At 54.7% G+C, this 26,395-nt stretch overlaps 1 protein-coding gene and 2 long non-coding RNA genes across 22 annotated transcripts in view; 1 reads left to right on the top strand and 2 right to left on the bottom strand.

The window, feature by feature from the left end:
* Positions 1–219: 219 nt before the first annotated feature.
* LOC111775571 (uncharacterized) lies at positions 220–19,781 on the bottom strand. The gene is made up of 5 exons (XR_002811280.2): positions 19,493–19,781; positions 6,315–6,424; positions 1,417–1,567; positions 964–1,173; positions 220–881 (listed from the first exon to the last, which is right to left on the bottom strand). It is a non-coding gene; the product is annotated as an uncharacterized lncRNA (long non-coding RNA).
* Positions 15,026–15,491, bottom strand: LOC138916204 (uncharacterized). The gene is made up of 2 exons (XR_011423119.1): positions 15,362–15,491; positions 15,026–15,256 (listed from the first exon to the last, which is right to left on the bottom strand). It is a non-coding gene; the product is annotated as an uncharacterized lncRNA (long non-coding RNA).
* Positions 19,782–20,036: 255 nt separating the features above from the next.
* The window catches only part of BAIAP2 (BAR/IMD domain containing adaptor protein 2), a 75,975-nt gene continuing 69,616 nt past the window's right edge, over positions 20,037–26,395 (top strand). For 10 of the 20 annotated variants that reach the window (XR_011422740.1, XR_011422741.1, XR_011422742.1 and 7 more), the window contains exon 1: positions 20,088–20,262. Coding sequence is in view for 10 of the 20 variants with exons in the window: in XM_023651827.2 (XP_023507595.2) it covers positions 20,209–20,262 (54 nt within the window). In the remaining 10 variants the exon portion in view is untranslated. Of the gene's footprint in view, positions 20,263–26,395 lie in introns of all 20 variants that reach the window. The other 10 variants (XR_011422744.1, XR_011422743.1, XM_070225811.1 and 7 more) reach the window with 4 other exon arrangements.

Raw genomic sequence — 26,395 nt, 5'->3', positions numbered from 1 at the left:
CAGTGGAATCCTTAGGGTTTTTTATACGCAAACTCATGTCATGTACAAATATAGTTTTACTTCTTCCTGTCCAACCTGGATGCCTTTTATATCATTTTCTTGCCTAATTGCCCTCCAGTTAGAATCTCCAGTATAGTATTGACTAGAAGTGGATATCTTCACTTTACATGTTTCCATTCCACTGCCACCCCCAAAATATTAACAACAGGAAGAACAAAGTCCATACAAAAAGCATTTTATGCAAAATTCAGCCCATTTCTTTTTCCTTTCCCATTGTCCCTTCCTTCCTTTCTTCTTTCTTGCCTCCCTTTTCTTTTGGGGCAGGACAGGGGCAGTCTTGATAGACCAGATCATGCCTGACCTGCTGTGTCTTCAGAGCGGCACTTGTCAGTCTGCCAGATACCCTTGTGGATTTGATCATGAAACATGAGCTCCATGATGGCACAATTGAAGGTGGATTTGCTGTCAGGCAAGTAATTGTTCCCAAAGAGAACTGACTAACAGCTCAGTGTCAGAGGGGAGCTAGATCTCTCATTAAATGATCCGAAGCTGGGAGGAGAGGCAGCAGAGTGAATAAACAGCAGAACACTCAAAGAACACCACGCAGAATGGTGGCCACAGTCATGCCAGAGCCAACCAGACGATGTGTTAGCAAAGCACATGTAAAGTCCGGTAAGCTCAGTAGACGGCTTCAAAGAAAACCTTGTTTGCAGCAGCGATCTGAAAAAGATCTGCGGACTTTGCCTGCCTGCAGAGTCTCTGCAGGTTAGCTGTGGGAGGCAGCGGCTAAGTCTGCCGTGCAACCTTAGGCTTCGTGCACAGAGCATCTTCCTGACTGGACGCAGCAGCCTTCTCACCGGCTCATACCTACAGTGCTGTCCCTGAGTTCACAGCAAAGGCCTAAATTAGATTCAGAATATTCTGCTTCAGATCAGAAAGTGCCGTGGAGAAGGACAGACTTACCTACTGTGGTATCTCCGCTTCCAGAGGACTGATTCGCTCATACAACAGGTATCCCCAAAACTCTGGTAAAGGAACAAACGATCTACATCTCTCAAGTGTCCACTGGCTAAACGGGCGAACTGGAGCCTTCCTTATGCAGAACCCGTGATTCCCTGCTGCCGGCTGCCGGCCGGAGAGTTGGTCCACATCTTCCTTTGTATATTGGTCCTCCTGAGGTATTTAAAAACAATTTGTTCTTAAGTGCAATATGGTCTTAGTAGTGTAGTATCCCCCTTGTGGTCTTACTTACGCCACTTATTTCTTAGGAAACATTTTTCATAAATAATATAAAAATATAGCCATCCGAGTTTCTCTACATTAGTTCCACATCAGTAGCATTTACGTAAGTTTAGCTGTGGATTTAAAGAAGCCATGAGAACACGTCCGTCTATGCAAGGGGAAGTGGTCACTTGCCTATCTCAACGGCGATGTCCCAGCAGAAATCCCTGCTCTGCCACAGGAAGTCTCCCGGGACCATCTGTCTGACCGCTGGGCACACCTCCTATGCCTGTCCACCAGCGAGGCGATGCGTGGCTGATCCTGTTTGTCTGTCACCTTCCCTGCCCTGAGGAGTAACAATGAATCCTCAGGCAAAATAGAAACGTTTACAAATTAATTGTTTCGGAGAAACTACATCATCTCCAGGTTATTTTTCTTGTTTTAAAGTAATATACGGAAGGGTCCAGCTCTGTTATGGTGGCATAAGCCCACTTGAGCCCATCTCTGTCACCATTACAACTAAAAACTCAAGTGAACACAAAAGCTCCCTAAGGACTCTGCAAAGTGAACACAGCAGCAGACCGTGGAGCGAGGCAAAGGCTGACGGGACCCATGTGCGGAGGGAGTTCCTGGTTTTATTTTCTCTTTCCTCTCATGGCTTTGCCCTGGGCAGGCCTCAGTTGCAGGGGTGCAGAGCAACACAGAGCTAAAACTCTGACAGCACCTCTCTCTGGCAGAGGAACTCTGAAGAGGAACCGAGGTCCAGAAAGTTCAGGACATTCCAGAGAGGAGACAGCTGGAGAAAGGGCCCCCGCACTCTGTGTATGAACAAGTCCTGGGCCCACCTCTGGGTTAGACAGACACAGGGCAGACCCAAAGCAGCACAAAGAGGCCTTGAAAACTGAACTTAGGCTAGAGCTACTGGCCACCGAAGGCAAGCAGAACTTGTGGTCTGAACTAACCAGGTTGATGGGCTGCTGAAACAGAAAAATAACATTCTCCAGAGGATTATAACAGACCCAGAGTCTACACAACGTAACAGTCAAAATGTCAAATTTACAATCCAAAATCGCTTGACATACAAAGAGTTGTAAAAATATGACCGTTTTCCAAGGAGAAGACAACAGATGCCAACTCTGAGATGATCCAAGTGCTGAAATGATCAGACAAAAACTTTAAAGCAATTATTATAACTATGTCACAGAAGGTGAAGCTAAGCACACTTGAGACAAATGGAAAAGTAGAATTTCTCAGCTGAGGAGTAAAAACTATATAAAAGAACAAATGGGAATTTTAGAACTGAAAAATACAATACTGGAAATCTAAAAAATACCAAACAGGCCCAATAACAGGAAGGAGATGACCAAGGAAAGACTCAGTGCACTTGAAGATAGATAAGAGAAATGATCCAATCTGGAGAACAGAGAAAGAAAAGATTAGGGGGGAAACCCCGAGCCTCAGGGACCTGTGGGACAGTATCAAAAGGTCTAACGTGTTATTGAAATCACTAATGTTAAAAGCATGAAAAAACATCTGAAGAAATAATGGCTGAAAATGTCTCACATTTGGTGAAAGACATCAATTTACAGATTCCAGAAGCTCAGCAATCCCCAAACAGGAACAATTTTTTAAAAACTGTGCCTGGACACATCACAATTAAACTACTAAACATTAAAGGCGAAGAAAAGATCTTGAAAGCTGCTGGATAACAATGAAACATTACATACAGAGAAGAACAGTTTGAATGACGACAGATTTCTAATCAGAAACCAGAGGCTAGAAGATAGTGAAACAGTATCTTTAAATTACGGGAAGAAAAGAACTATCAACCCAGATTTCAAGACATTCTTAGATGAAGGGAAACTAAGAGAATTCGTTGTGCAGACCTGCTCTAAAAGAAATACTACAAGATAGTTTGCAGGCTGGAGGGGAATTTATCAGATGGAAATCTGTATCTTCAGGAATGAAGGAAAAAACAGAAACGGTAAATACAAAAGATAATTGTTCCGTTTAAGTTTTTAAAAATATGCATGACTGTTGAAAACAAAAATTATAAAATTACCTGGTGGGATTTTTAAGGTATTTAAACGTATATGTACGACAACTCTAACATGAAGGGGGCGGCAGAGGAACTCATCTGGGTGTAAGACTTCTACATTTTAATTGAAATGGTACAACTTACCTCTAAACAAAGTGTGAAAGGTTAGGTGTATGTATTGAAAATCCCTAGTGTGGCCATTAAAAAAATACAGAGATACAACCAGAAAAGCCAATAGATTAAGTGGAATGCTAAAAAGATTTTCAAATAATCCAAAAGAAGTCAGGAAAGGGTAAAGAAAGGAGAGAAAAACAGAAAGCAATAAAACAGTAGACCTAAATTCAACTATATTAATAGTTACATTAAATGGAAATGGTCTAAAAATACCAAGTAAAGACAGAGATTGTCAAATTAGAATTTTAAAAAAACACCTCACTATAGGCTGTTTATGAGAAACTCATTTTAAATATAAAGACAGAGGTAGGTAAAAAGACGGGGAAAATATACTATGGGAACATTAATCAAAAGAAAGCTGGAGTGGCTATATTAATATCAGACAATGTATATTTCAAAACAAAGTATCATCAGGGATAAAGAGGGACATTACATAAATAAAAGACAGCTTAACCTCCTAAATGTGTATTCACCTAAGAATAAAACTTCAACATACAGGAAGCAAAAACTGGCAGAACTAAAGGACAAATAGTCTCTTAGAGATTAGACGCTCCTCCGACAGTAAGTGACAGACAGGCAGACAAAAGTCATTAAGGATAGAGAAGACCAGACAACATTATCAATGAGCCTGACCTAACTCACATTTATAGGCTATCCCACTCAACGACAGCAGAGCACACATCCTATTCAAGGGCACAGGGGACGTTTACCAAGATATGCCATCAAATAGACCTTAACAAATTTAAAAGAATTGAAATCATACAAAATATGTTCTCTGACCATAATGAAATTACTTTAGAAATCAGTAACAAAGAGATATCTGGAAAACCCACAGGTATTAAATAATTCCTGAGTTAAAGGGGAAATCAAAAGGGAAATTAGAAAATATTTTGAATTGAATGAAAATGAAGACAGAGGGGCCGGCCTGGTGGCCAAGTGGTTGGGTTCGCACGCTCCGCTTCAGCAGCCCAGGGTTTCGTTGGTTCGAATCCTGGGCGTGGACATGGCACTGCTCATCAAACCACGTTGAGGCAGTGTCCCACATGCCACAACTAGAAGGACCCACAACGAAGAATATACAACTATGTACCGGGGGGCTTTGGGGAGAAAAAGGAAAAAAATAAAATCTTTATTAACAACAACAAAAAAAGAATACATAGATAGGGCCGGCCCAGTGGTGCAGCAGTTAAGTTCCACTTTGGCGGCCTAGGGTTTGCCAGTTTGGATCCTGGGTGTGGACATGGCACGGCTTGCCAAGCCACGCCATGGCAGGCGTGCCACATATAAAGTGGAGGAAGATGGGCATGGATGTTAGCTCAGGGCCAGTCTTCCTCAGCAAACAAAAAGAGGAGGATTGGCAGCAGATGTAAGCTCAGGGCTAATCTTCCTCAAAAAAAAAAAAAAAAAAAGGAATACATAGATAAACTGAATAGTCACTCATCTATTAAAGAAATTAAGTTCTACCAAACATTAAAGGAAGACAATGCAAATTCTCCATAAACTCAGAGAAAGTAGACAAGGAGGGACTACTTCTCCACTTGTTTTATGAGGCCAACATTACCATGATACGAAAACCACAGGTCCTCACAAGAAAAGAAACCTGAAGACCAATATCCCTCATAAATATAGACGCAAAATCCTCAAAGTATTAGCAAACGGAATCCAGCAACATGTAAAAAGGGGTCTTTAGCCTGGAATAACCTGTTTATTCTGGGATAAGTCAAATGGGGTTTGTCCTGGAAATGCACGGTTGGCTCAGCCTTCAGAGAGCAATCGAAAGAATTCACCATATCAACAGACTAAAGAAGAACAACCTTATGACAGATGTCTCACTGATGCAGGAAAAGCATCTGACAAAATTCAACATCTATGTATGATTTAAAACAACTCCCAGCAAACCAGGAATAAAAGAGAACTTCTTCAACTTTATAAAAGGCATCTACAGAAACCCGACAGCTCAGGACACTGGATGATGCCAAGACGGAAAGCTTGGCCCAGGCCGGCAGCAAGGTAGGAGGGGCCCGCTCACCGCCTCCAGTCAGCCTCACAGGAGGGCCTTGTCGGTGTAGTAAGCAACAAAAGAAAGAAAATGCACGCATGATGGGATGAAGAAATAAAACTGTTTCTATTTGTGGACAGTGTGCCTCTGTACATATCCCAAACGAATCTGTCAAAAATCTACTAGAACTAATCAGTAAGTTTAGGGGGTCACAGACTGCTAGGCCAACACACAAAATTCCACACAGTTCTGCTTACTGACAGCGAACAAGTGGCAACTGAAGTTAAAATTTTAAACATGGGAAACAGAATCCACTCCCAAGCGGGGATGGAGTAGCGTGTGGCAGATCAGTGCTCCCACTAAGAACTAGAAAAGCTACACAAAATACAAACATCATCTCTTCAAAGGCATGGGAGAGCTGCAGAAGCAATGAAAACGAAGGGGGGTGAGATTCCATAGCACGCGGAGCCACAGAAAGATGAGCTGACCATCTGTAGGCAGCACTTGCCAAGTGTTTGTTCGTGCTGGGTTTAATGACCAAACTGGAGATTTAAGGGGCGTCTAATCGTGACAAGGATGGAGGTTGAGGGCTGCTCTCCCCTTCAAGGCTGACAAGTTTGGGAGATGTGTGAGGATGCTAGTTGGAGCCAACGTGAAAACCTCTGGAAAGCAGGCTTGTCTGCCCATCTTCAGGGCTGAGACAAAGACCCACCAGGGGAGGCTCCAGTGATGACACTAGGCTCTCTGGTTAATGTCCTGGAGGACCAGCCCCTGGAAAGAGAGCCGACCAGAGATGGACTTGCCAAAACCACACCCCTCCTCCACTCAGCTCAGTCTTGGCTGGGACACGGTCTTCCTTACAGAGGAGAGGTCGGACCTTACCTGCTGGAACGCATCCTCTAGGGAAGGAGTTGCCGAACTTTCCTAAGGAGCCGGATAGTAACTGTTTCAGGAGATGGGGTCTGTTGTAGGGCGCCGTCTCCATGGAGATGCTGTGTAAACAAATGGGCGCGGCTGTGTTACAATACACTTTGTCTACAAAAACGGGCAGTTCGCCCTCGGGCTGTAGTTTGCTGACCCTTGATCAGACACTTCCACCTTCCTGAACATGTGACACCAGCATTCAACCAGAGGACCAGACGACTGAAAACCAAGAGGAAAAACCCATCCGGGGCAACGAGCCACAGGCACTCCAGGTACTGGGGGTAGTAGAAAAGAATCTGAAAGATCTGTGACCAGAATGTCGTCGTTTTTTTTAATAGAGGAAACAATGAAGAAAGTAGATTAACAGATGGAGAATTTCAAGGAGAATTGGAATCTGTATAAACAAACATTTGAGGATCTCTGCATACCCTAAGCTTCCCCGCCCAGACAGGTCTGAGCACGTCATTTCATCCCGGGCAAGAACCGGGTATTTCACGTGCTAAAGGAAGCTGCTCTTGTGACCATAAGTGACCAGTGGACATTTACTACCCAAGAGGGACGGAGGCCCTGGGACCTGTATGGGCGGGAGTGGAGGCCTCACTGGAGCTGAGCCTGTCTCACACGGTCACAAGGCCCCTTTCCTGCGCCCTCTCCTGTGTGCCTTCTGCGGGGCAGTGGTTTGTGAGCAGCCCCGTGTGTGGAGATCAAGGACGTGGGGCCACACGGGTGTCCAAAGTCTCTTGCACAGCCCTAAGGAAGGGGCTTCTGACCTCTGCCCCTGGGGGAGGGCACAGCAAGGCAGAAGCTCAGTGCCACACAGTCCCTTCTGCCCAGCTGAAGGCCAGAGCGGCTGGGGCTCAGCGAGGGGTTCGTGCACAGTGACGCTGCAGGGGTCACGGGGCCACCATGCAAGGAGCCAGTCTCCATCCGTGGAGCAGTGGGACGCCGGCGCAGCGCTGCACGGGGCAGTGGGGTCAGAGCCGCACTTGAGAGCCTCCCTGGGCTGCAGCGGGCACTGGTTTGGGCGGGCTGGGGGTACTGGGGGGTCAAGTGAGGGACCACTGCCCGGGGCTGGGCTGAGACGGTCCCAGAAGGGGCCTCGCTGGGGGAGGACCACGTAGGCAGGTGGAGCTGAGCTTAGGGAGCAGGTCTGGGCAGGAGATACAAATGTGGGAGCCATCTGAGTCTAAATGAGGGAAGTGGTCTGCACTGTAAGCCAGGGGTGAGCGAGGCGTGGACCTGCAGGACAGGCCCAGCGCCCAGGCTCACACTCTGGTCCTGATGGAGCAGGCCTCTGGATCACGGCCTGGCATCTCCGTCGGCCCCGCCTGCCCCCGTGGGTAGATTCCTTCCTGAGGCATCAGTTTCTTCACCTGTAGAGGAAGGTCACAACTGAGTCACCTTCGGAGGCTGTGGAGAGGCGCCCAGTACAGCACCAGGAGATGATAAACAGTATCAGTTCCTGCTGCTCTGGGCTCTCAGGTGCCTCCGTCTGGAAACAGGTTTCTTGTCTTGTTTTGAGAAATGAATTTGACTCGATATTGGCACCCCTTCCTGGGTGTGGGAGGTCAGAAACCTTCAGGCACAGGCTCCCTCTGATAAACAGCCTTAGGAGGATGGGGGCTTATGGAGAGGAGAAAAGGCCTCTAGGGGTTTCCAGAGTTTAAAGACATCTGTCCAGATACCATGTGTGCGTTCCTACAGGCGCACATGTGCGTTCCCAAGTGTGATCTTGGAGACTGCGCCATGCAGGGTCGGAAGGCGGACGAGGGAGAGGGGGTCCAGGTATCAGAGCCACCCTCACAGTCATGGGGTTCCTCAGCACAGGGGCTTTAGTGAGACAGCTCATAGGAGTGGGTGGGGCGGGCTGGGCCTCGGATGGGAGGGGCCGGGGAGGCAGCGAGAACAGGGGGTGCAATGGGCAGAGCTGGCCGCGACAGCAGGAACTCCAGGTCAGGGACGCAATCCCAGCACTGGGTCACTGTTTGCTGAGCCAGGTGGCCCCTGCTGGCATTCTCAGTTGGCTCTCCAGGCTTCCTGGAAACCCAATAATTTACCCAATCTCCTTTCAACAAAGCCCACTTCTGCTGAAGTCTCTGAGACTCTCGACAGCCAGGACTAGCAGGGGCCGCTGCCCAGTGCCCCGGGAAGGGGCGAGGCCTTGAGAGGGAGTGAGGCCCTGCCAAGCCTCGTGGCCTCGGGAAAGCCCCTCCCAGCTCCGGGTCCTGCCCCACCTGTCCTTTGGGCTGGTGGTCAGATGCCTCAGGCAGGTTGCTGAGCCCGGCTCCCTGGCTCCTGGCCACCACCTGGCAGCACAGTCCTCCTGCCAGGGCCACGGATGGTCTGGGCTCCCACCCAAAGCGTCTGCAGGCAGCAGGTCAGGCCTTCCATTCACTCCATGTGTCTGAGGCCCTATTCCTTCACCGAGAGTACTGGCCAGAGCGCCTCCTGACTGACAGTTAGATGGCTGGTCAGCTGAGGGACCCTCAGTTCACACACACCACCCCCTTAGACCACAGGGCCTCATCTTAAGGACGACCAAGAATTACGCAACTCAGAGATACAGTTGTGGTGGTCCTTGCTGCTTCTGGAACCCTGCCTGGGCTGGAAGACGCAGCTGAACTGGGTCCAGGGAGCCCCTTGTTTAGCTAGAGGAGCTGAGTTTTGGTCAAAAGCCTCTGAGAGGAGGCCAAGCACGGGCTGGTTGGCCTCCACGGCATCTCCCAGGCTCACTTCCCTGATGGAGTTCTGAAATGAAGGTACTGAAATTCTAGAGGTCTCATTCCTTTAAAAAAGATGCCATAATCATGAAACGATGCTCCATGTCATTAGGCATTAGGGAACTGTAAGTCAAAACCACAATGACATACACAATGACTTCACACCCACTAGGATGGCTAGAATTGAAAAGAACAGAACAAGCGTTTTTGAGGCTGTGGAGAAATCGGAACCCTTGTGCGTTGTTGGGGGGAATGCAAAATAATGCACTCGCTAGGAAAAACAGCTTGGTGCTTCCTCAACAAGCTACACATAAAATTACTATATGACCCAGCAGTTCCACTCCTTGAGATATACACACCCAAAGGAACTGAAGACAGGTGTTCAAACAAAAACTTGTACACGAATGTTCACAGCAGCACAATTCACAATCACCGAGAGGCGGGAACCACCCAGCATCACTGACGGTGGACAGACACAAGGCGGTCCATCCGTGCAACGGGGGATTGCTCAGCCACGAAAAGGAATGCAGCACTGACACGCTACGGCATGGATGAACCCTGAAAACATCACGCTCAGTGAAAGGAGCCAGACATACAAGGCCACATATGCCTGCTTCCACTTACGTGAAATGTCCAGAACAGGCAAATCCACAGAGACAGAGAGCAACTGGTGCTTGGCAGGGGCTGGGGGAGGGAGAGTGGGGACTGACTGCTAGCGGGTACAGGGCTTCCTTTTGGGTTGGTGAAAATGTGTTAGAACCAGACAGAGGGGGTGGTTGCGCTACATTGTGAATGCACTAAATGTCACTAAAGGGGACTGAATTGTATGCTTTAAAATGGTTAATTTTATGTTACGTGAATTTTATCTCCATTTCTAAAAAAGATATCATAGGGCTCTTTGGAAATGCATACATATCACGGCGAGCAGTTTTCCTGGTAGAGCTGAAGTTGCCAGGGGAGATCGCACATTCCTGCACACGCTCCCTCTGCAGGCTCCGGGCGCCGTCTGCACCGCGCGGAGAGGCAGCCCTCTCACACCAAGTGGCTTTTCTTCCTCGCTGGGCCCTGGGAGGAGGGTGTCATTCTTCCCCTTCTGAAGACGAGGGGACAGGCTCAGAGGAGGTCTGTGGCTTTGCCCAGGTCTCACACGTCATAGGACAGTTTTAGTCCCACAGACCCGGTGCCCTTGCAGGCACCTGCCCACTGCCCAGGTTCAGGGGCTGCCCCTCTGCCTGTCACCACCCCCTCCACTCCGCCCCAGCTGTTCTCTGCATGGTCCCTACAAGGCCTCTCCGCGCCCAGGCCACCACTCTCTGTGGCTGCCACGTGTCCACGTTACATCTCTGGGCTGTCCACCAGGTGGCAGCGAAGGCTCCCCAATGTGGAGTCCCTGCCCACCCGTCCAGGCCGGCACTCCATGCCCTCTCTGCAGACCACGGGGCAGAGGTGCCAGGGTCACTTCTCCCCAAGGGCAAAGCTTATTATAAACCCAAATGCCTCTGTGACCTCATGAGGCTGAGCTCCCAATACCAAGGAGCATGAGGGCAGGTGCCTGTCCAGCAAAACGGATAGCAGAGGGGCCAGCCAGGTGGCACGGTGGTTAAGTGTGTACATTCCACTTCAGTGGCCCAGGGTTTGCCGGTTCCGATCCAGGGTGCAGTCATGGCACCGCTTGGCAAGCCGTGCTGTGGTAGGCGTCCCACATATATAGTAGAGGAAGATGGGCACAGATGTTAGCTCAGGGCCAGTCTTCCTCAGCAAAAACAGAAGGATTGGCAGCAGATGTTAGCTGAGGGCTGATCTTCCTCAAAAAAATAAAATTTAAAAAACCCGATAGCAGGGCTATCCTCCTCCCCTTGACACTCCAGATCAGACCTGACCTGGCCGAAGCTGCTTGCACGTCACCAACTCAGTTTCCCTGGGAAGCTGCACTGAAGGCCCACTGTGGCTTTCCAGCAGGAGCCTGTGCCCCGGCTGCGAAGAGTCTGGGCTTTTACTTTCCTGATGCAGAATCAAGGTCACTGGGGTTGTCCCAGTGGGAATACTACGCACCAAAGAATGAGGGGAAATTACAACTGAATCCAACACTGCCGGCCTTAGGGGCTCTGAAAAACGAGGCCTGTGGCTGCACAAAAGATTCTGTCAGCTCCTGCGGCTGCAGAGAAAATCTCAGAATCTGGGCGAGAATTAACAGCAGATTCCAGGGGCCAGGCTGCCAGAACTCCACAGGGGCCTCGTTTCTGCTGGCAGCAGAGCGACACTCTGCAAAGTTTGAGTGGAGCCCGTGTCTGGTTGGCCTAGGGGTTAAATGCTGCCCAGCTCTGTTTAAACTGTTTGCCCCCGTGGATGGAATATTCTTTTCATTTGGACAGCTAGGGAACAGCTAAAGTTTTCCATGGGCCTCTACAAAGATGTCTGTTTCTTCCAACTTTTGAGGAAAAAAAAAGAGCCTGATGGGGCAAATGATATTCTCGAGCTTGATGCTAAAGTAATTTTTCTCGAAATCATATTACCTTCTGACCAGAGCTGCCAGTAAGGCAATTCAGAAACACTCCACATGTCTTTAGAAAACGAAAGTCCTGGCCGTAGTTTTCAATTCTATTCAGACAACTGCCTGGCTTTCCCCAGAAACGGAACCCCCACTCCGGGTCCCTGCAGCTCCGGCATCAATTCCAGCCAGTCTCTCGGCCGGACCACCGTGGGCCTCCTGCTGAGACGTGCCCAGCTGTCTCCAGCCGGCTCCCCAGCCCAGCCCCTGCCAGAGGGCGACTCTGCGGCTTCTTGTCTGGCTCCGCTGCAGACTGGACTTTGGGCATCACAGATCTTCACAAGACTCCCGGCTCCTGTGCTTCTCAGGCTTCCTCACCATTTTCTCCAGGAGCTTGTAGTGAGACAAACACACTCCATCCCCCACAGGTGCCCAACTAGCACCCTCTGGGGGCCTCTGGAGCCCAGCTTGGCCCCTCAGCTGATTTTCCCTTCTCCCTACTCAGTTTCATCACAGTCTTTCTCGCACATTCTAGTATAAGCCACAGAAGGGCGATGAGGGTAGTTATGTGCCACTCAAAGAGAACAGGACTTCACGTTTCTCGAGTGCCCGCCGCCCACTTGGGCTGCGTCTGTGGGTCCCCCGCTGACCGACGTTGTGCAAATGAACACTTGGATGACTGGCTCGCGCTTTCCTGTTGGAGCAGTCCAGTGTCCTGTCAACATAGCCAGAGCACGCAGAGCCCCTCTGGATGTCCTTGATTCACAAATACGCGAGAAGACGTGTGAGACCGGCGTGCCAGGAAGAGCAGAGATGGGAGAGAAGCCAGCCCACCGCAGGCTCGCCGCAGCTGCCTCCCCAGGTAGGAACTGCTGATACTGTCCCTGTTCTACCTCTGGGGGACATACCTGGTCCGGGAGACGCCCTGCTGCGTTAGGACCCACCCTAGACAGGGGACAACTGGGAAGTCGGCCCCAGACACCCCCTCTCACGTGCACCAACTGGCACTGTAGGGGACACGCACCCCTCACCTGAGACCTGCACGCCACTTCTCCTGCACTTGGGAACCGAGGCTGTCCAGAGGGGCTCTCTGCTCTGGCTGTGTTGAGAGGACACTGGACTGCTCCAATGGGAAACATCAGCCGATCATCTCAATGTTCATTTGCGTAACATGGGACAGCCGGGGGCTCTTTGTCCCACTGGCAAGCCGACCCCCAGACCCAGCCCCAGTTGGCTTGAGTTCCTCCTTTGGGAACTACAGGGTCCTAAGTCGGGTTTCAGGATCTGCAGCAAGAAGGAAAAGTCAGATTTCACAGCTGAAGACAGCATTTTCAAATCTGGCTTTAAATAAACGTGGAATAAAAAAAAAAAAGAGAGCGCGCGGAGCCTCCAGCAGCTGAAATTAGAAGCAGCCACCCTGGGCAGGGAAGCCATCTGCGTTCGCAGCAGCGGGAGCGTCTGCAGCCTCACTCGCAGCACTAAGAAGCTGGCGAGGGCAGGTAGGCCCGGCCATCTCCCGGTGGGAGGGACCCGCGAGAACACAGCCAGGGCTTGTTCTCCGCCCTGTCCTCTGAGCTCGGGTTCCAAAGAACAGATTTTCTGCTCTCCACTCCAAAAATACCTTTCAGATCATTTTCAAGGCAGCTTAAGTCACTTAAGAGGCAGGGTGATAAGAAGACAAAGACGGCATTTCAGGGGTAAACGAGGAAGAGTGACGGTGTTGAGTGTGAAGCCAGTTCTCTTTCCTCATCTTTCCTGGGAAGCTGAGTGACCACTGAGTCTTGGGGGCGGGCCCGCCGGCACACAGCACTGGCCGTTCGCCTCCGCCCTCGGGGCCAGTGCTGATCTCTCAGCCTCGGTCTCATCACCTAAAAGACGGTCTTGTCAGGACAGAGGCAGCTTGCACGACTGCCGGCTCTTGGCTTCCTTCACTTCCAGACTTCATGCTCACCGGCTCACTGAAGAATCCTGTCACAGGCTGGGTTTGTGTGTAAGATGGCGAGGGTGCCCGAGGTGCAGTGGGTGACTGGGTTGATTTCCCCTGCTGCCTGGGTTCTTCGCCTGCCTTCAGAGGCCCCCTCCCCACCCCATCCCAAACTTGGCCTTGGCCCCTCAACTTGGGCCGCAGACCCACCCTGCCCAGCTCTGTGCGTGAGGCGGCGCTGGCATTCTCCCTCCGACCTGGCCCTCACGGCCTCACCCCAGCCCATGCAGGAGGCCCAGGTAGAGGGGGCTCGGCCGGAGGCCTCGTCACCTGCCCGAGTTATTTAAATCTGCATTGTCAGTTAGTGTATTCTAATAAGCAAGTGGGTGACGGAGCTGGCAGACGCAGGGTGACGCTGAAATGTAATGAGAGGGGGAGGAACGCCCGAGCGAAACTCTGAGACGCTCGCGCCCCTGCGCTCACCCCCACGCTGCCTCCCACGGGCACCTGGAGTCACGCCGAAGCCGGGGCCCAGATTATGTAAGGGGGCCGGTTGCTGCGGAACCTCTCCCCGCCCAGCGCCCAGCCTGGGCCCTGACCTCTCGTGCCCTCCACCCTCCGGGGAAGCCCCCTCAGTCCCCTCCCAGCCTGACCACGAGCAAGCAGGGAACTTTCTAGGCTGCCTTGCTGAGAGGATTGAAGCTAGACCACAGCAACAAATAGCCAGGAAGGGCTGGGGGAGGCCATGCCCGTGCCATGCCTGCGCCCGTGCTCCCCTACATGCCTCTGTGGGGGACAGCTTCAGAGAGCTCCCATGGCCTTCCAGATCGGAGCCCTGCTTCCCCGGCGGTGGGTAGCCTGGCTCCGCTCAGCCCTTTTTGCAGGCAGGCTCCATCACTCCCTCAGGCCAGCAGTGAAGGTAACAACACAGATCCCTGCAAGCACGGGCTGGAATCTGTCCTGACCGTGGCTGAACCTTTGGTTATAGAGAAGACAGCCTCTGAACAGTGCTCAGATCAAGGGGGAGCAGGGATTGGGGGAAATGGCAAATCTAAGTAAAAGTCTGGGGGGGAAGGAGGGTGAGAAGCCACATCTGGGGTGGCAGGCAAGCGGGGCATCTGCCGGCCCACACCCCTCACCCCCTTTGCTCCTTCGGCTCTAGGCTCCGTCACGGGCAGCGGGCCACGGCTGCAGGCTGGGGCCCCATGCGCCAGCCTCCTGCATGGAAGCCACGCGGCAGCCCAGGGTGCTCTTCATGGGAACGGGGCCATTGTTCCACCGCTGACCCCACAGGGACCAGGTTCTGAGGAGCAGGCACTCGCCTCAGACCTGCAGGGCGAAAAGAGGCTTGTGCCAAGGTTGCTAGTGCCCCGCTTTTAAGAAACTTCTACCTTTAGGACAGTTTCAGATTTATATAATTATGGCAAAGATACCCCACACCCGGTTTCCTCTGCTGTTAACGTCTTACGTTAGTGTGGTGCGTTTGTTACAAGTGACGAACCAACGCTGATACATCATTATTAAAGAAAGTCCACACTTTGTTCCGTTTCCTTAGTTTTTACCTAGTGTCTCTTTACTCCTCCAGGACCCCATCCAGGAGCCCACCTCACATCTAGTCGTCCCCTCTCCTCAGGCTCCTCTTGACTGGGATGGTCTCACACTTTCCTGGTCCCAATGACCGCGACAGCTTTGAGGGGCGCTGCTCAGGGACTTTGCAGACTGTCCCTCTGCTGGGATCTGTCTGATGCTTTCTCACGATGGGCGCGGGCTTGTGGGTTTGGAGGAGGAAGAGCGCAGCGGTGAATGTCCTTCTCATCACGTCAGGGCTACATATGGTCACCGTGACTCACACTGTTGATGTGACCTGGCTCACCTGGCTGAGGTGTGCTTGTCAGTGTCCCACGTAAAGCCACTCTTTCTCCCCTTCCATCCTGTGCTCTCCGGAAGGAAGCCGCACTGAAGGGCCCCACTTTGTAAAGGGCAGCGTCTCACGTGCCTTTCTACGTAGCATCTGAGTGTGTCCTAGAAATGTCCCATCTGGTCGCTAATGACAATGATCTCTTAAACATACTGAGGGCTTGCCACATGCCAGGTGCGGTTCTTGGAGCTTTTCCTGCCCTGTTTACGCCTGACCCCTCCTCCGACGTGCCGCAGCAGGTACCATGCCCCCTCCACTCACCGGGGGCTCGGAGGTGAAACCTGCCCCAGGCCTTTGGTGGCCGCGGTCCCAGTGCCTGGCTCCTCCTTCACATGGTGCTACTCCCTCCACAGCACACCCAGCCCTCACCCAAGGCAGGAACTGGGGCTCTGCCCTCGACACTGGACAGGCCGCAGTGCTGAGGCCGCAGAGGTGGCCTTCCTGCTGGCAGGAGGCAGGACTCCCTGAGCCCGCGAGCCTCCTCGCCTTCGTGCCGATAATGCTGACGATCGTGAAGAATGTGGGCCTGGCCAGGAACCAGGAAACAGCACTCTGGACACAATGTGGACAGTTCTGCCCCGTGACCCCAGCCCAGGCCAGTTGCCCAGAGCACCCGGCGTGGAGGGAGGAAGCAGCAAAGGCCGGGAGGGTGGGGAGGAGGAGGCCCGCTCACTCCGGATGCGCCTCCCGTCTCTCCTGCTCTGGAACTTTCTGGTTACAGATTTACAAGTGCTTTAATCCAGGAAGGAGAAAGGGAAGAGGAGTTCTGATTGGGTGGGTCCTCCTCTTGGAGAGACAGGGAGGCTGCCAGGAGGAGAGGGGAGGGGAGGGGAGGGAGACAGCTCCCTCGACAGGCTCGAAATTTCCCTGTGATCTGAGACAAATCACTACCCCTTAGGCCAAGCTCCCCCGAAACGGGGTTAGGCTGGTCAGAAAGAGAGATGGAAGTGAAAACCCTTCAAAGTTTTGCTGGGCGGTCACCTCAGAAAGGGCTCCTTCTGTTTAGCAAAAATTCACAAATCCTTGTGCCTGCCTTGCCAGGAGAACAGCTTGCTTGAAAAGCAAAGGCTGTCATCCTGTAATTAAATCTGAGACCCCCCCCTCCCTACGTGACGTTAAGATGAAGCCACTTACATAACGTGACTAAAAATAAGCTGATGAAGAGATGTTCTTTCATTCTCACTGCTTCCACTCCTTTTCTCCCGGGCTGCCCCAAGCCGGGGCCAGCTGGCCCAGGGTCACTGTCACAGCTCAGTGTGGTCAGTCTTACTTCCAACCCCGGCTTAGAACCCTGCATGCTCAAGGGCCAGTCGCGGGGGACCCGCTGGTTCCCAGCAAGGGTGCTGAAGATCGCCATGGCTACACGCCTTCCTGGTCGCAGGGACCTTGATGGGAGGGGCAATCAGAAGTGACAGGGAGGGGGCCGGCCCTGTAGTTAAGTTCGCGCGCTCTGCTTTGGTGTCCCAGGGTTTCGCCGGTTCGAATCCTGGGCGTGGACATGGCACCGCTCATCAGGCCATGCTGAGGCGGCATCCCACATGCCACAACGAGAAGGACCCACAACTAAAAATGTACAACTATGTACTGGGGGGCTTTGGGGAGAAAAAGGAAAAGGAAAATTCTTAAAAAAAAAAAAAAAAAGAAAGAAGTGACAGGGAGAGTCGCTTCCTCAGTAAGCCCTGAGGAGCTGCCCGGCTATAGAAACCTGCTCCCCACCCGCCCCAAGCGCAGGAAGAAGAACACCTGGGCCTGGGGCATGGACACTGGGCCTGGGGGTGCTGGTGGCTAACCATCTTGGCCAGTGCTGGCCCTCCTGCTAGTCCTTTGCAGAGAAGGCGGGAAGAGCAAAGCTTCTCCACTGTGACAATGGCTTCCTCTTGCTGGTCTTGGAGAGGGGTGGGCCAGACCTCAAGTGTGGGCAATGACTTCCCAGCTGCACTGACTGCCAACCTCCAGGCGAGTCGCTGGATCCCACGGCCTCCCGACTCACTCTCAGAGTCGAGAGCAGAAGGAACAAGGTGGGGTTCATGAAGGGCACTGCACACCTCTGAAATAACAAGGGGGCAGGACACACGTGCCCTCTGGCCCTGGGGAGCTGGCACTGACCTCTCCTCACCCAGCCCACTGCCAGCCCTGTCCACTGCTTGGGCCCTAGGTTCTTACCCTTGGTACCCACAGCCACCCCAGATGATGCCATTTGAAGAGCCTTCCATGTCAGTAAGAAAGGCCTCAGAGGACACAGGTGGTCTCCTGGCCTGGGGCTCAGACCTCCTCCTCATGGCTGAAGGGGTCTGCATGCCCGGGCTGGAGACCTCTCACAAGGCTGGCGGCTCAGGGAAGCGCCAGCAGGGTGCTGACTTTCTCGTCTCAGTTCTCCATGCCTCAGTACGACTACCTCACCCACGTCCCACTCTGCGCCTGCCATCAGCCCCGGTGCGTTTTCTTGGTCCTTCAGGGCACAATGCTCATTCATTTCATTTGCGGCAGATGCTCTGTGCATGTTTTTCTGACTGATGGCTTCCCTCCCAGCTGTTCACCTCCTGCCCAGCTGCCAGGTGGAAGGAGCGGACCTAGGACGAGGCTGCTGAGCCATTAGCCCACCTGGAAGGGAGACTAGCTTGAGTGGGTCCCCCACCTCGGCCGCTACCAAATGTGCATGTTCGTTGGGCAACAGGAAAGCGGTCAACGAGCAGGACTTTCTAGAAGGTGGAGTAGGGCTCGGGATCATGGATGCTTCTCTGGAGAGGTACCTCTCCTCTCTCTCCTGTTTCATGGCTGATGGGAGCAGATGGCCCAGAAGAACTCTCCCCAGGCTGCTGGCCCTTCCTGAGCCGTGAGACCGGGTTGTGCCTGCCGGTCTCCACCTGTCCTTCTTCTGATCCCAGCCACTCCAAATCCCTTTGGATGAGCCGTGGCTCTTTCCCTTCACCAACCAGCTCCAAGTTGGCCTGTGACCTGGCTCGGTCAATAGATGTCACCAGTTGGAGGAAAGGGAAAGATGGGGAGGAAGTCCGTCCTGACTTCAGTCATGCCAGCCAATAAATGCCCTCATTGTTAGAGCCAGTTTGAGCTGGTCGTCTGTCACAACCAAAAGAATCCTAGAGACTACATACACAGGGATCTACCTTAAAACACTGCAAGCAACAAAGAAAAAGGAAGAAACCAGGCACGGTAGCCAGAAGGAAATTAAACCAAAGAAGATCTGTCTGTGGAGGAAGGCTCAAGGTTAGGGAGGAAGGCAAAGCCTTCCTGAATATCGCTTTCCTTCCCTTCGCATCCACATGATGGGCAGTGAGGCCCACTCCAGTCACAGCGTCTGCAAGCTCGGGACCTGTCTTAGTCCCCTGCTGTCCGTTGGGGGACCTGCCAGTGTCTGTGGGTCTATGTCTCCCTGGGCACCTGCGCTTAAGGAGATCAATGAATGACTGTCCAGGAATGGGATGCTAACACAGAATGTTGGGTTTAATCAAAGAGAAACACTCAGATCTGGTGTTTCACAATGTAAAGCAAATAATTCCTCTATGTTAGTCTAATTTATGCAAATATTTCTCCAAGGGAATTGTGCTGGGAACCCTGTGTGCCGGCTTGCTCAGCTTCCTCAGCAGAACCTTCCAGGAAGCACCTCTTGATCCCATCTACAAGGTTCCCTCCCTAGCTTTTTCCACTCCACAGGGTCCTCTCCTCCCCAAGGAAACTTCACACTCCCACGAGGATCTTCCAGCAGCACGAGGGTCCTCTCCTTCCTAGAGGGTCTCCCCTCAATCCTCCTCACAGGATCCTCTCTCCGCCCTTCTCCAGAATCTTCCTGTCAAGTTCGCCCGCTCCCCCCCCCCCCCACCCCGGCCGCCCGCCAGAGTCTTCTTCCGCATCCTCCTCCTCCCAGAGTCCTCCCCTCTCCAGGATCCAACCCTCTCCAGTGTCCTCTTCCAAGTCTTCCCCCCAGGACCCTCCCCCCCTTGCCCTCCGCCTTCATCTGTCTCTGGGATCCCCACTCGCCCGGGGCCCTCCCTCTCCGGTTCCCCGGTCCACCCTCCTCCCTCCCCAGAAGGGCCGGCCCGGGGGTCGCCGCCTGCCCCGCGGACTTACCTCCGAAGGTGCCGGGTCGGGGCAGACCCCGGGCAGCGCGCCAGCCTCTCCCATCCTTCACCATGCCCGCACGGCCTGCGCCCAGGGAGGCCCCTGTCCCGCTTGAGCCCGCGACCCTGGCCCCTTCGGGGGAGCAGCGCCCAGGGCCCGACCGCCCAGACTCTCCACTTTGCGGAGCACCGCCCGCACGCACCTCGGCCGCGCCCCCCGCCCCCCAGCTTCTGCTCCCATCTTCCCGAGCCACCCGCCCCCGCCTCCCCGCCCCCAGCCCGGCTGTCGCCGGAGCCCCCCAGGCTGTTCCCAGGGCCCCAGCCCGCGCCGCGCCTCCGCCTCCTCCCCCGCGATCGGCAGTGCTGCTGGCCAATCGCTGCCTGGCAGCGGTCCGCAAATCCCACCCCATGCCCCCGCCCCGTTCTCCATCTCCAGAACCTGCCAATGGGAAGGGCGGCGCGGGGGCGGGGCCTGCAGGTTGCCTAGCAGCGGCGGGCTGGGCGGGGGCGGACGGCCGGGGGTGGTGATCCGAGCGCGGCGGGGGCGGGAGCACGGGGGGCGGGGCCCGTGGGGGGGCGGGGCCTGGGCCGCTATAAATGCGGCGGCCGCCTGGGTTCCTCGCTTTTGGTCCGGTTCCGTTCGCTGCTGGTCTTGGCTTTTTCTCCCGCCGCCGCCGCCGCCGCCTGCGCCCCCGCTCTGGTCCGTGGTGCCGCCGGACCAGCACCATGTCTCTCTCGCGCTCAGAGGAAATGCACCGTCTCACGGAAAATGTCTACAAGGTGAGCGCCCCGCCGCCGCGCGCTGGGGCCCGACCCGGCCGGCCGCGGGGCCCTCGGGGGTCTCCTCGGCGAGGCCGGTCACCGGTGGCGGGCGCGGGTGCCCCCGCCCCGACGGCCCCAGGCTGCCCCCGCGCGCCCCTCCGCGCTCCGCTCCGGAGTCCTGGGACCCGAGTGGAGCAGGGGCATGGGCGCGGGGCTGCTGCGTCCGGGGGCTGCCGGGGTCCGAGGCCGCCGCTGCCCGTCGTCCTGCGCCCCGGTCGGCGTGGCGGCTCAGTGGTGGCCCCTCTAGCCGTGGTTACGCAAGCCTTGGGCACTTTTTTCTCAACAGGCGTCCCTTTCACAACTCCTTCGCGGGAATTAGTGGACTTGGCCTAGGTAGGAGGTCGCGCGCGGGCAGGTTGGATGGGTGGACAGATAATCCATCGTCTTATGTAACCGCGGAGAGAGAAGACTAATCGTGTAGGAGGCTGGCGCGCCTGCCTCTGCTTCTCATGTGTGTTGAGAGTCGGATTCGCATCGTTCTCTGTAGAATGTCAGTGTCACATCTGAGGACCGCGGGCTCCAGGGAAGCCCCTTCGCAGCCCCCTCCCCGGTCATTTCTGTGCCTTGTTTGCACGTTAACGGGCTTTTCGGTTTCTACTTCATCAGCATCCATTTTTCTCAGTTTGGATCCCCCCCCACCCCCCCAACAAAACAGAGCCAGGCTCCCGGTGGCTCAAGGCCCGCTGCGGTTCCAGGCGGGCATTTTCTCACGAGGGAGATTCGTGCTCTGGGCGGCCCGCGGCGGGCCTGTTACAAAGCTGTGCTTTATTTTGAAACTGTATCTGAAGGTGAAGTAGGCTGGGAGATTTGGGTAGTTGGTGTTTACATGGCAGTTGCTGGTTCATGGCCGCTAAATGGGATTGCCAGGCGCTGGCAGAGCAACAGTTTCTAATTGTACTAAACAGCTGTGGTTGTGCCTCCCTAGCCAGTGGCCTGTGAAACCCTTTTAGCTCGCTCAGGCTCTGGAAAGCCAGAGGGAGGCTCCGGGAGTGGCGCCTTTGCTTTCAGCTGGAGTCAGGGGCCGGAGTGTACTCTAACAGCTTTAATAAAGGTTTTAAAGTTGCGGCTATGTCATCTGGAGGAATCCCGAAGCCGGGTCAGCATTGACTAAGTCAGTTCTGAAGCCATGTTAGAGCTGCCGGTAAACAGCAGTCGGAGACTGAAGAGGAATCAGCGCGTAAAAGGAACAGCCGTTGGGGTTTTCTTGTTTGGTGTCAGATGGAATCTGTGGCATACGTTTGTAGTCGTGTTGCTCTGCACATGCTCTCAGGGGAGGGAGCTTTATTAAATTATTAGTCATTAGTTCCATTAGATTTGCTCGGTACTGCAGGGAGTGGGAGAGAAGTGCCCGTCACAGTGGTTTTTTTCCCGTTTTTCCTGCTTCTGCACCAAAACCATTAAACAGGAACTTCCATGGCAAGAATTCCAAGGGGTACAGGGTGTGGCTTTGTTCTGGGGAATCCCGTGGTCCTTCTTAATAAAACTCCTGTAACCTGGGCGGTCAGGCGCGGGGTTCCCCCTCCGCAGCTTCTCCTAGATGGAGCTGCAATCTGGACGTCTGAAGTGAGATCTGTCGGCAGGATGGTGAGAGGAGACGCAGGATCTGAGTGTTTGGGGACTTTTAGCCCATTTGGAAGCAGCCTGGAGGGTTGGGGGCACACGTTCAACAGGCGAGTCTGTGGTCGCCGGTCCCATCTGTGGCTGATGAGCTCCGGTGGAAGGTATGGCAGTGAGACCTAGGGTCTGCGGGGCTGACACAGCGGGCTTTGGAGCCTGCGGGCTGTGGCCCATGCACAGGCTCCCGGCCTCTCGGGGCGGCCTGCACTGCGCCGTGGCAGGTTGGGTTTGGAGGCGGTGCTCTTCCTGCCGCCCTGCGGGCTGACTGCCGAGCCTTCGAGTGCTGGCGCGGTTACCTTTTTGTCTGGTCACTGGGGAGCCCGAGTTCCACGGCAGAGCCAGCACAGATCCAGCAGCTTTGGCACACTGGCCAGGCAGAAACCAGTGCACACCAAGGCACAGTCAGGACACCATGAGAGCCGCCCATGTGTGGACCGCGGCCGGTCCGGCTGGTCCTCCATCTTGCCTGGGGTCGGCACTGCCTCTGTGCCTGGGGGGGCAACTTGTGCAAGAGTGGCCGGGATGTGGCCCTGCTCGGTGTCACCCTGCGCTGCAGCTCAGCCGTTTGCTTTGGCTCCTGTGTCGCCTCAGCTGTAGTTCTGAGTGGTGTTTGTCTTGGCAAAGAAGAGACGGCAGGGACGCTTGTCCTTGGCCTCGTTGATTAAAAATGTGAGAATAAAACGTACAGTTTTGATTTTCTTCCTGGAAGAATCCGTAATGCAGAGTTTGACTTCTTTTCTCATGGCCCAGTTCCCATGGGAGCCATGTCCTCGGGGAAATTTCATGGAAGATGAAGGGACGAGGAGTAGAATGGCTCCCTGATGTTCCCTGAGAACTCATCCTCTGACCCTAGGCAGACAGACGGGGACGGCAGCTCTCTGGGGGCTTCTGGAGGACCAGCACTGAGCTGGGCCTTTCACGGGCTGGGGCTGCATGCAGCAGAGCTTGGAGCCCAGGACCCGGCCCTCGGGGCAGCCCTGGGTAATTGCCCCAGGGTGAGGGGCAGAGTGCAGGGGGTAGATAGGTGTCTACGCTCAGGATTAAGGCCAAACCGCAGCCCTTGTGGGAGAGACCGCCAAGTGTCCCCCATGCTGACAAGCGTTTCCTGTGCTGACCGCAGACCTCGTGGGAGGGACCGCTGAGCATCCCCCATGGTGGGGAGAAGCTTCTTTAGGAACTGACCTCAACTCCAAGTGGTTGTAGGGAGTGACTGTCAAGTTGATGTTCTTCTGGTGGTCCCATATCCCAAGAGAAGCTCTGGCTCCCGGCAACCTGATGACCTTTGAGAGTGGCAGACCCCAGCAGCTTCTCTTGGAATAGTACCATTGCCTGTCCTGGGGGTGCAGGGAGGTGGAAACAGCTGACAGCGTGAGGAGGAGGAAGTCCCTAGGAAAGGCTTGGGCATGGCTCTTCGTGGTGTCGTGATCCTCGGGCCTTGGTCAGCATAGCGGGCTGGTCACTGGCGGCTGTCTGGTGGTCCTCACCCTGCAGCCTTTGTGGGGAAGCTGACCCGGCCGTGCTGCAGCAGTCGTCCAAGGCATGGCGCAGTAGGTTCCCGCAGCTGGGCGTCAGGTTCGCCACCTCTGGTGCTGTGGGTGAGGGCTCGGACAAGGTGGTGGGTGTCGGATGCTGGTAGGAGGGGGCCCGTCTGGACAGGTGAGGGCCCACTGCTGGCCTTCCTGATTGAGGCCTAGCTGCCCGGGCCTTGCCCACTACCCTCCGCCACATCCCACCCCCTCTTCCAGGTGGGTGTCTGGGGGAGCGCTGGTAAGCATGGGGCCTCCAAGCCCTATGCTGCTGACCTCGGACCCTTTGCACACTCACCCACGGCTGGGCAGTCACACCAAACTGTTGGCCGCTGGCGGAGGCCTGGCGTTTGGAGTGAACAGGACTCAGCAGGCCCCCAGTTGAAGATGGTGAAGTGGAATCTGTGATAGGCACTTCCTTGGCAACAGAAACGTCTGCTAGGGGGAGCAGACCCAGTGCCTGCTCTGCTAAGGAGGTGAGGAGTCACAGTGCTGTGCTTAGCTCTGTGCGTGCATGTGTGTGCATGTGTGTACATGTGTGCGTGTGCATGTGAACATGTGAGCATGAGCGTTGTGCGTGTGCGATGTGTGTTTGTATGAACATGTGAGCATGTGTGCATGTGTGTGCTTGTGCATGTGTGCGTGAACACAGGTGTGTGTGAGTGTAAACATGAATAGTGTGTATGTGTGTGCATGTGCTGTTTGCTTTGGTCTGCTTTAGAGGTACTTTCAGGGGCGCCCCACTGGGGTAGCGTCTTCCAATCAGATGGGGGGGCCTGCTGTCACCCCCTGGACTATGCACTTCCCTTCCCTGAGCATGCCCCTCCATGCCTGGCCTCGCCCACGCCAGCATCTTAGCAGGAGTGCCTCTCCTCTCCTCTCTCTGCAGTAGTCAGGGCGGTGAAGAGCCTTTTCTCTGTCGTGATGATCTCTGAGCTAACTGGCTTTAGCAGCTCCTTGTCCCAAGGTCACGTCCCACAGATCATCAGCCACCGCACAGGACTTTTGCCGTTGGCTCACATGGTGGCACAACCAGTGTTTGCTGGTAAAAGTGATGGGGGAGGCTCGGGGGCACTTCGGCCCAGGGTGTGGCAGTTCTGCAGCATTCCAAGCTGGGTGGGGAGCATCTTACCTGCACTGCTGTCCCGATGGGTCTTGACCCGAGCATCTGTCCCTTGTTCAGAGGGTTGGCTTGGCTGGTGGCACTGACCTGGAGGCTCCAGGTCAGAATGGCAGCTGGTGCTGCTCCGGGGTGTGGGGCACGGCCAGCAGGGAGAGGCACAGGCAGGTGCTGCCCGGGCTGCCTTCTTGTTGACACCCAGTTTTAGACGAAGCTTCCTAAGGGCCAGCCTGGTTCCTTGGGCACAGGCAGTACTGGTTGGGCTGCCCAGGACAGGCAGCCTTTCTGGAGAGGACTGGCCGCTGAATGGGAGGGCCCCATCTTTTCCTCTTCAGCGTGGGGAGGAAGGCCCCAGGAAGTCTGGGGCCCAGCTGGCACTCCCCAAGTTTTCTGATCTGGGTCCTGCTCAGGGAAGCCCCACAATGTCACTGTAGGATCAGACGGTGCCAGGCAGGGCTGACCTCGCCACCCATCTCCACTCAGCCTTGCGTGGCTGCCCTGCACAGGCATTCCCTGTGCTGTCACCCTCGACTAGGCACACGTGGCAGTGGATCTGGTGTGGGGATGCCATGTGCTGCTGGCCAGGCTGGTTCCTGTCCTTTTTCCTTGGCTCCTGGGTGCACCAAGCTAGGGCCCACCTCGCATTGCCTTCCTGGCCATCCTGCCCAGGCCTCAGGATGGGGAGGTACAGACCTGTGTCCCCAGGACACACTGCACTTGGGCCTCCCTCTTGCAGTGCTGTGCTACCATCTGCTGCCTACGGCCGTAGTAATTACAGACGGGCGTGGACCGAGCTGGCACCTTCTTCCAGTGTCCTCCCGCCTCCCAGCTCTGATTCATGCCTGGCCCTGATTGTGCTGCACAGCCGTGGATGTCCCAAGGGGCCCCAGTCAGAGGGGGCAGGGCAGGTTGGGGGGGTGCGCCGGTGTCCCATACCTGGCAGCCAGCAGCTCCATCTTGGGAGAGGTTGGTATTCGGGCTTTTTGAAGAAAATTTTTCCATCCCCCCAAGTGACGTGCTCCCAAGTAAACCCGGCCTTCCCCTGGGACCCAGGAGTGCTGACTCAGGACCCATGTGGCTGCCTGACTGTGGGGACCTCCCAGGCCCTAGAACTATGGCAGGCCTGTGAGCGTCAGTGTTTGGGAATGAATGAAGCCCATTTCTGGGTTCTGGGGTGCCTGCACTTGCATCGCCATCACTGCCTCTGCTGGGGTCTGCTCTCTTTAGCTGTTTGCCCCAGGAGCAGCCACCCAAGACCCCCGTGGGTTCTGGAGATGGTGGCAGGATTGTGTTCCTAAGCAGATGGAGTCTCTCTTTCTCAGGGCCTGCAGGCAGGCTCGGGTGTTAGTCAGGAAGCAGTTGGTCCTGGGGGCCTTGGTGTTGGTCCCCACCGAGGGGACCAGAAAGCTCAAGGGGACAGTCAGGCCTGTGAAGGGAGTGGTGGGCGTGTGAAGGTGAGGCCTGATGCGACACTGAGTCCTGTCTCCAAGAGGTGACCTTGGAAACCTTGGGGGCAGGCAGGGGTCTGTACCTGTGTTGTTGGCAGGACTGCGCTCCACCTGCCAATGGGCCCTTGGGGCCTCGGTGAACCCCTTCTCCTGACTTAGACTGCGGGAACCTCTGCCTGTCCCGGAAAACCTGTCTGGTTCTCAGGCTCCTGATGGAGGTCAGAGGAATCTCCTCGCGCCTTTTCCACCCCTGGCTGTGGCTGTGCAGAGTCTTGCTCCTTCTGTGGCGTGCACCGATGACCAGGATGGTCCCGGGTTGCTGCAGGCTCCCCTGTGGCTCCTGTGCCTGCCTGGGCCACCAGTCCTCATGTCACCGGCTG

Source organism: Equus caballus, chromosome 11, assembly GCF_041296265.1.
Source record: "Equus caballus isolate H_3958 breed thoroughbred chromosome 11, TB-T2T, whole genome shotgun sequence".
Lineage (NCBI taxonomy): Eukaryota > Metazoa > Chordata > Mammalia > Perissodactyla > Equidae > Equus > Equus caballus.
The sequence above is the reverse complement of the archived record's forward strand: the minus strand, read 5'-3'. Positions and strand labels throughout refer to the sequence as shown.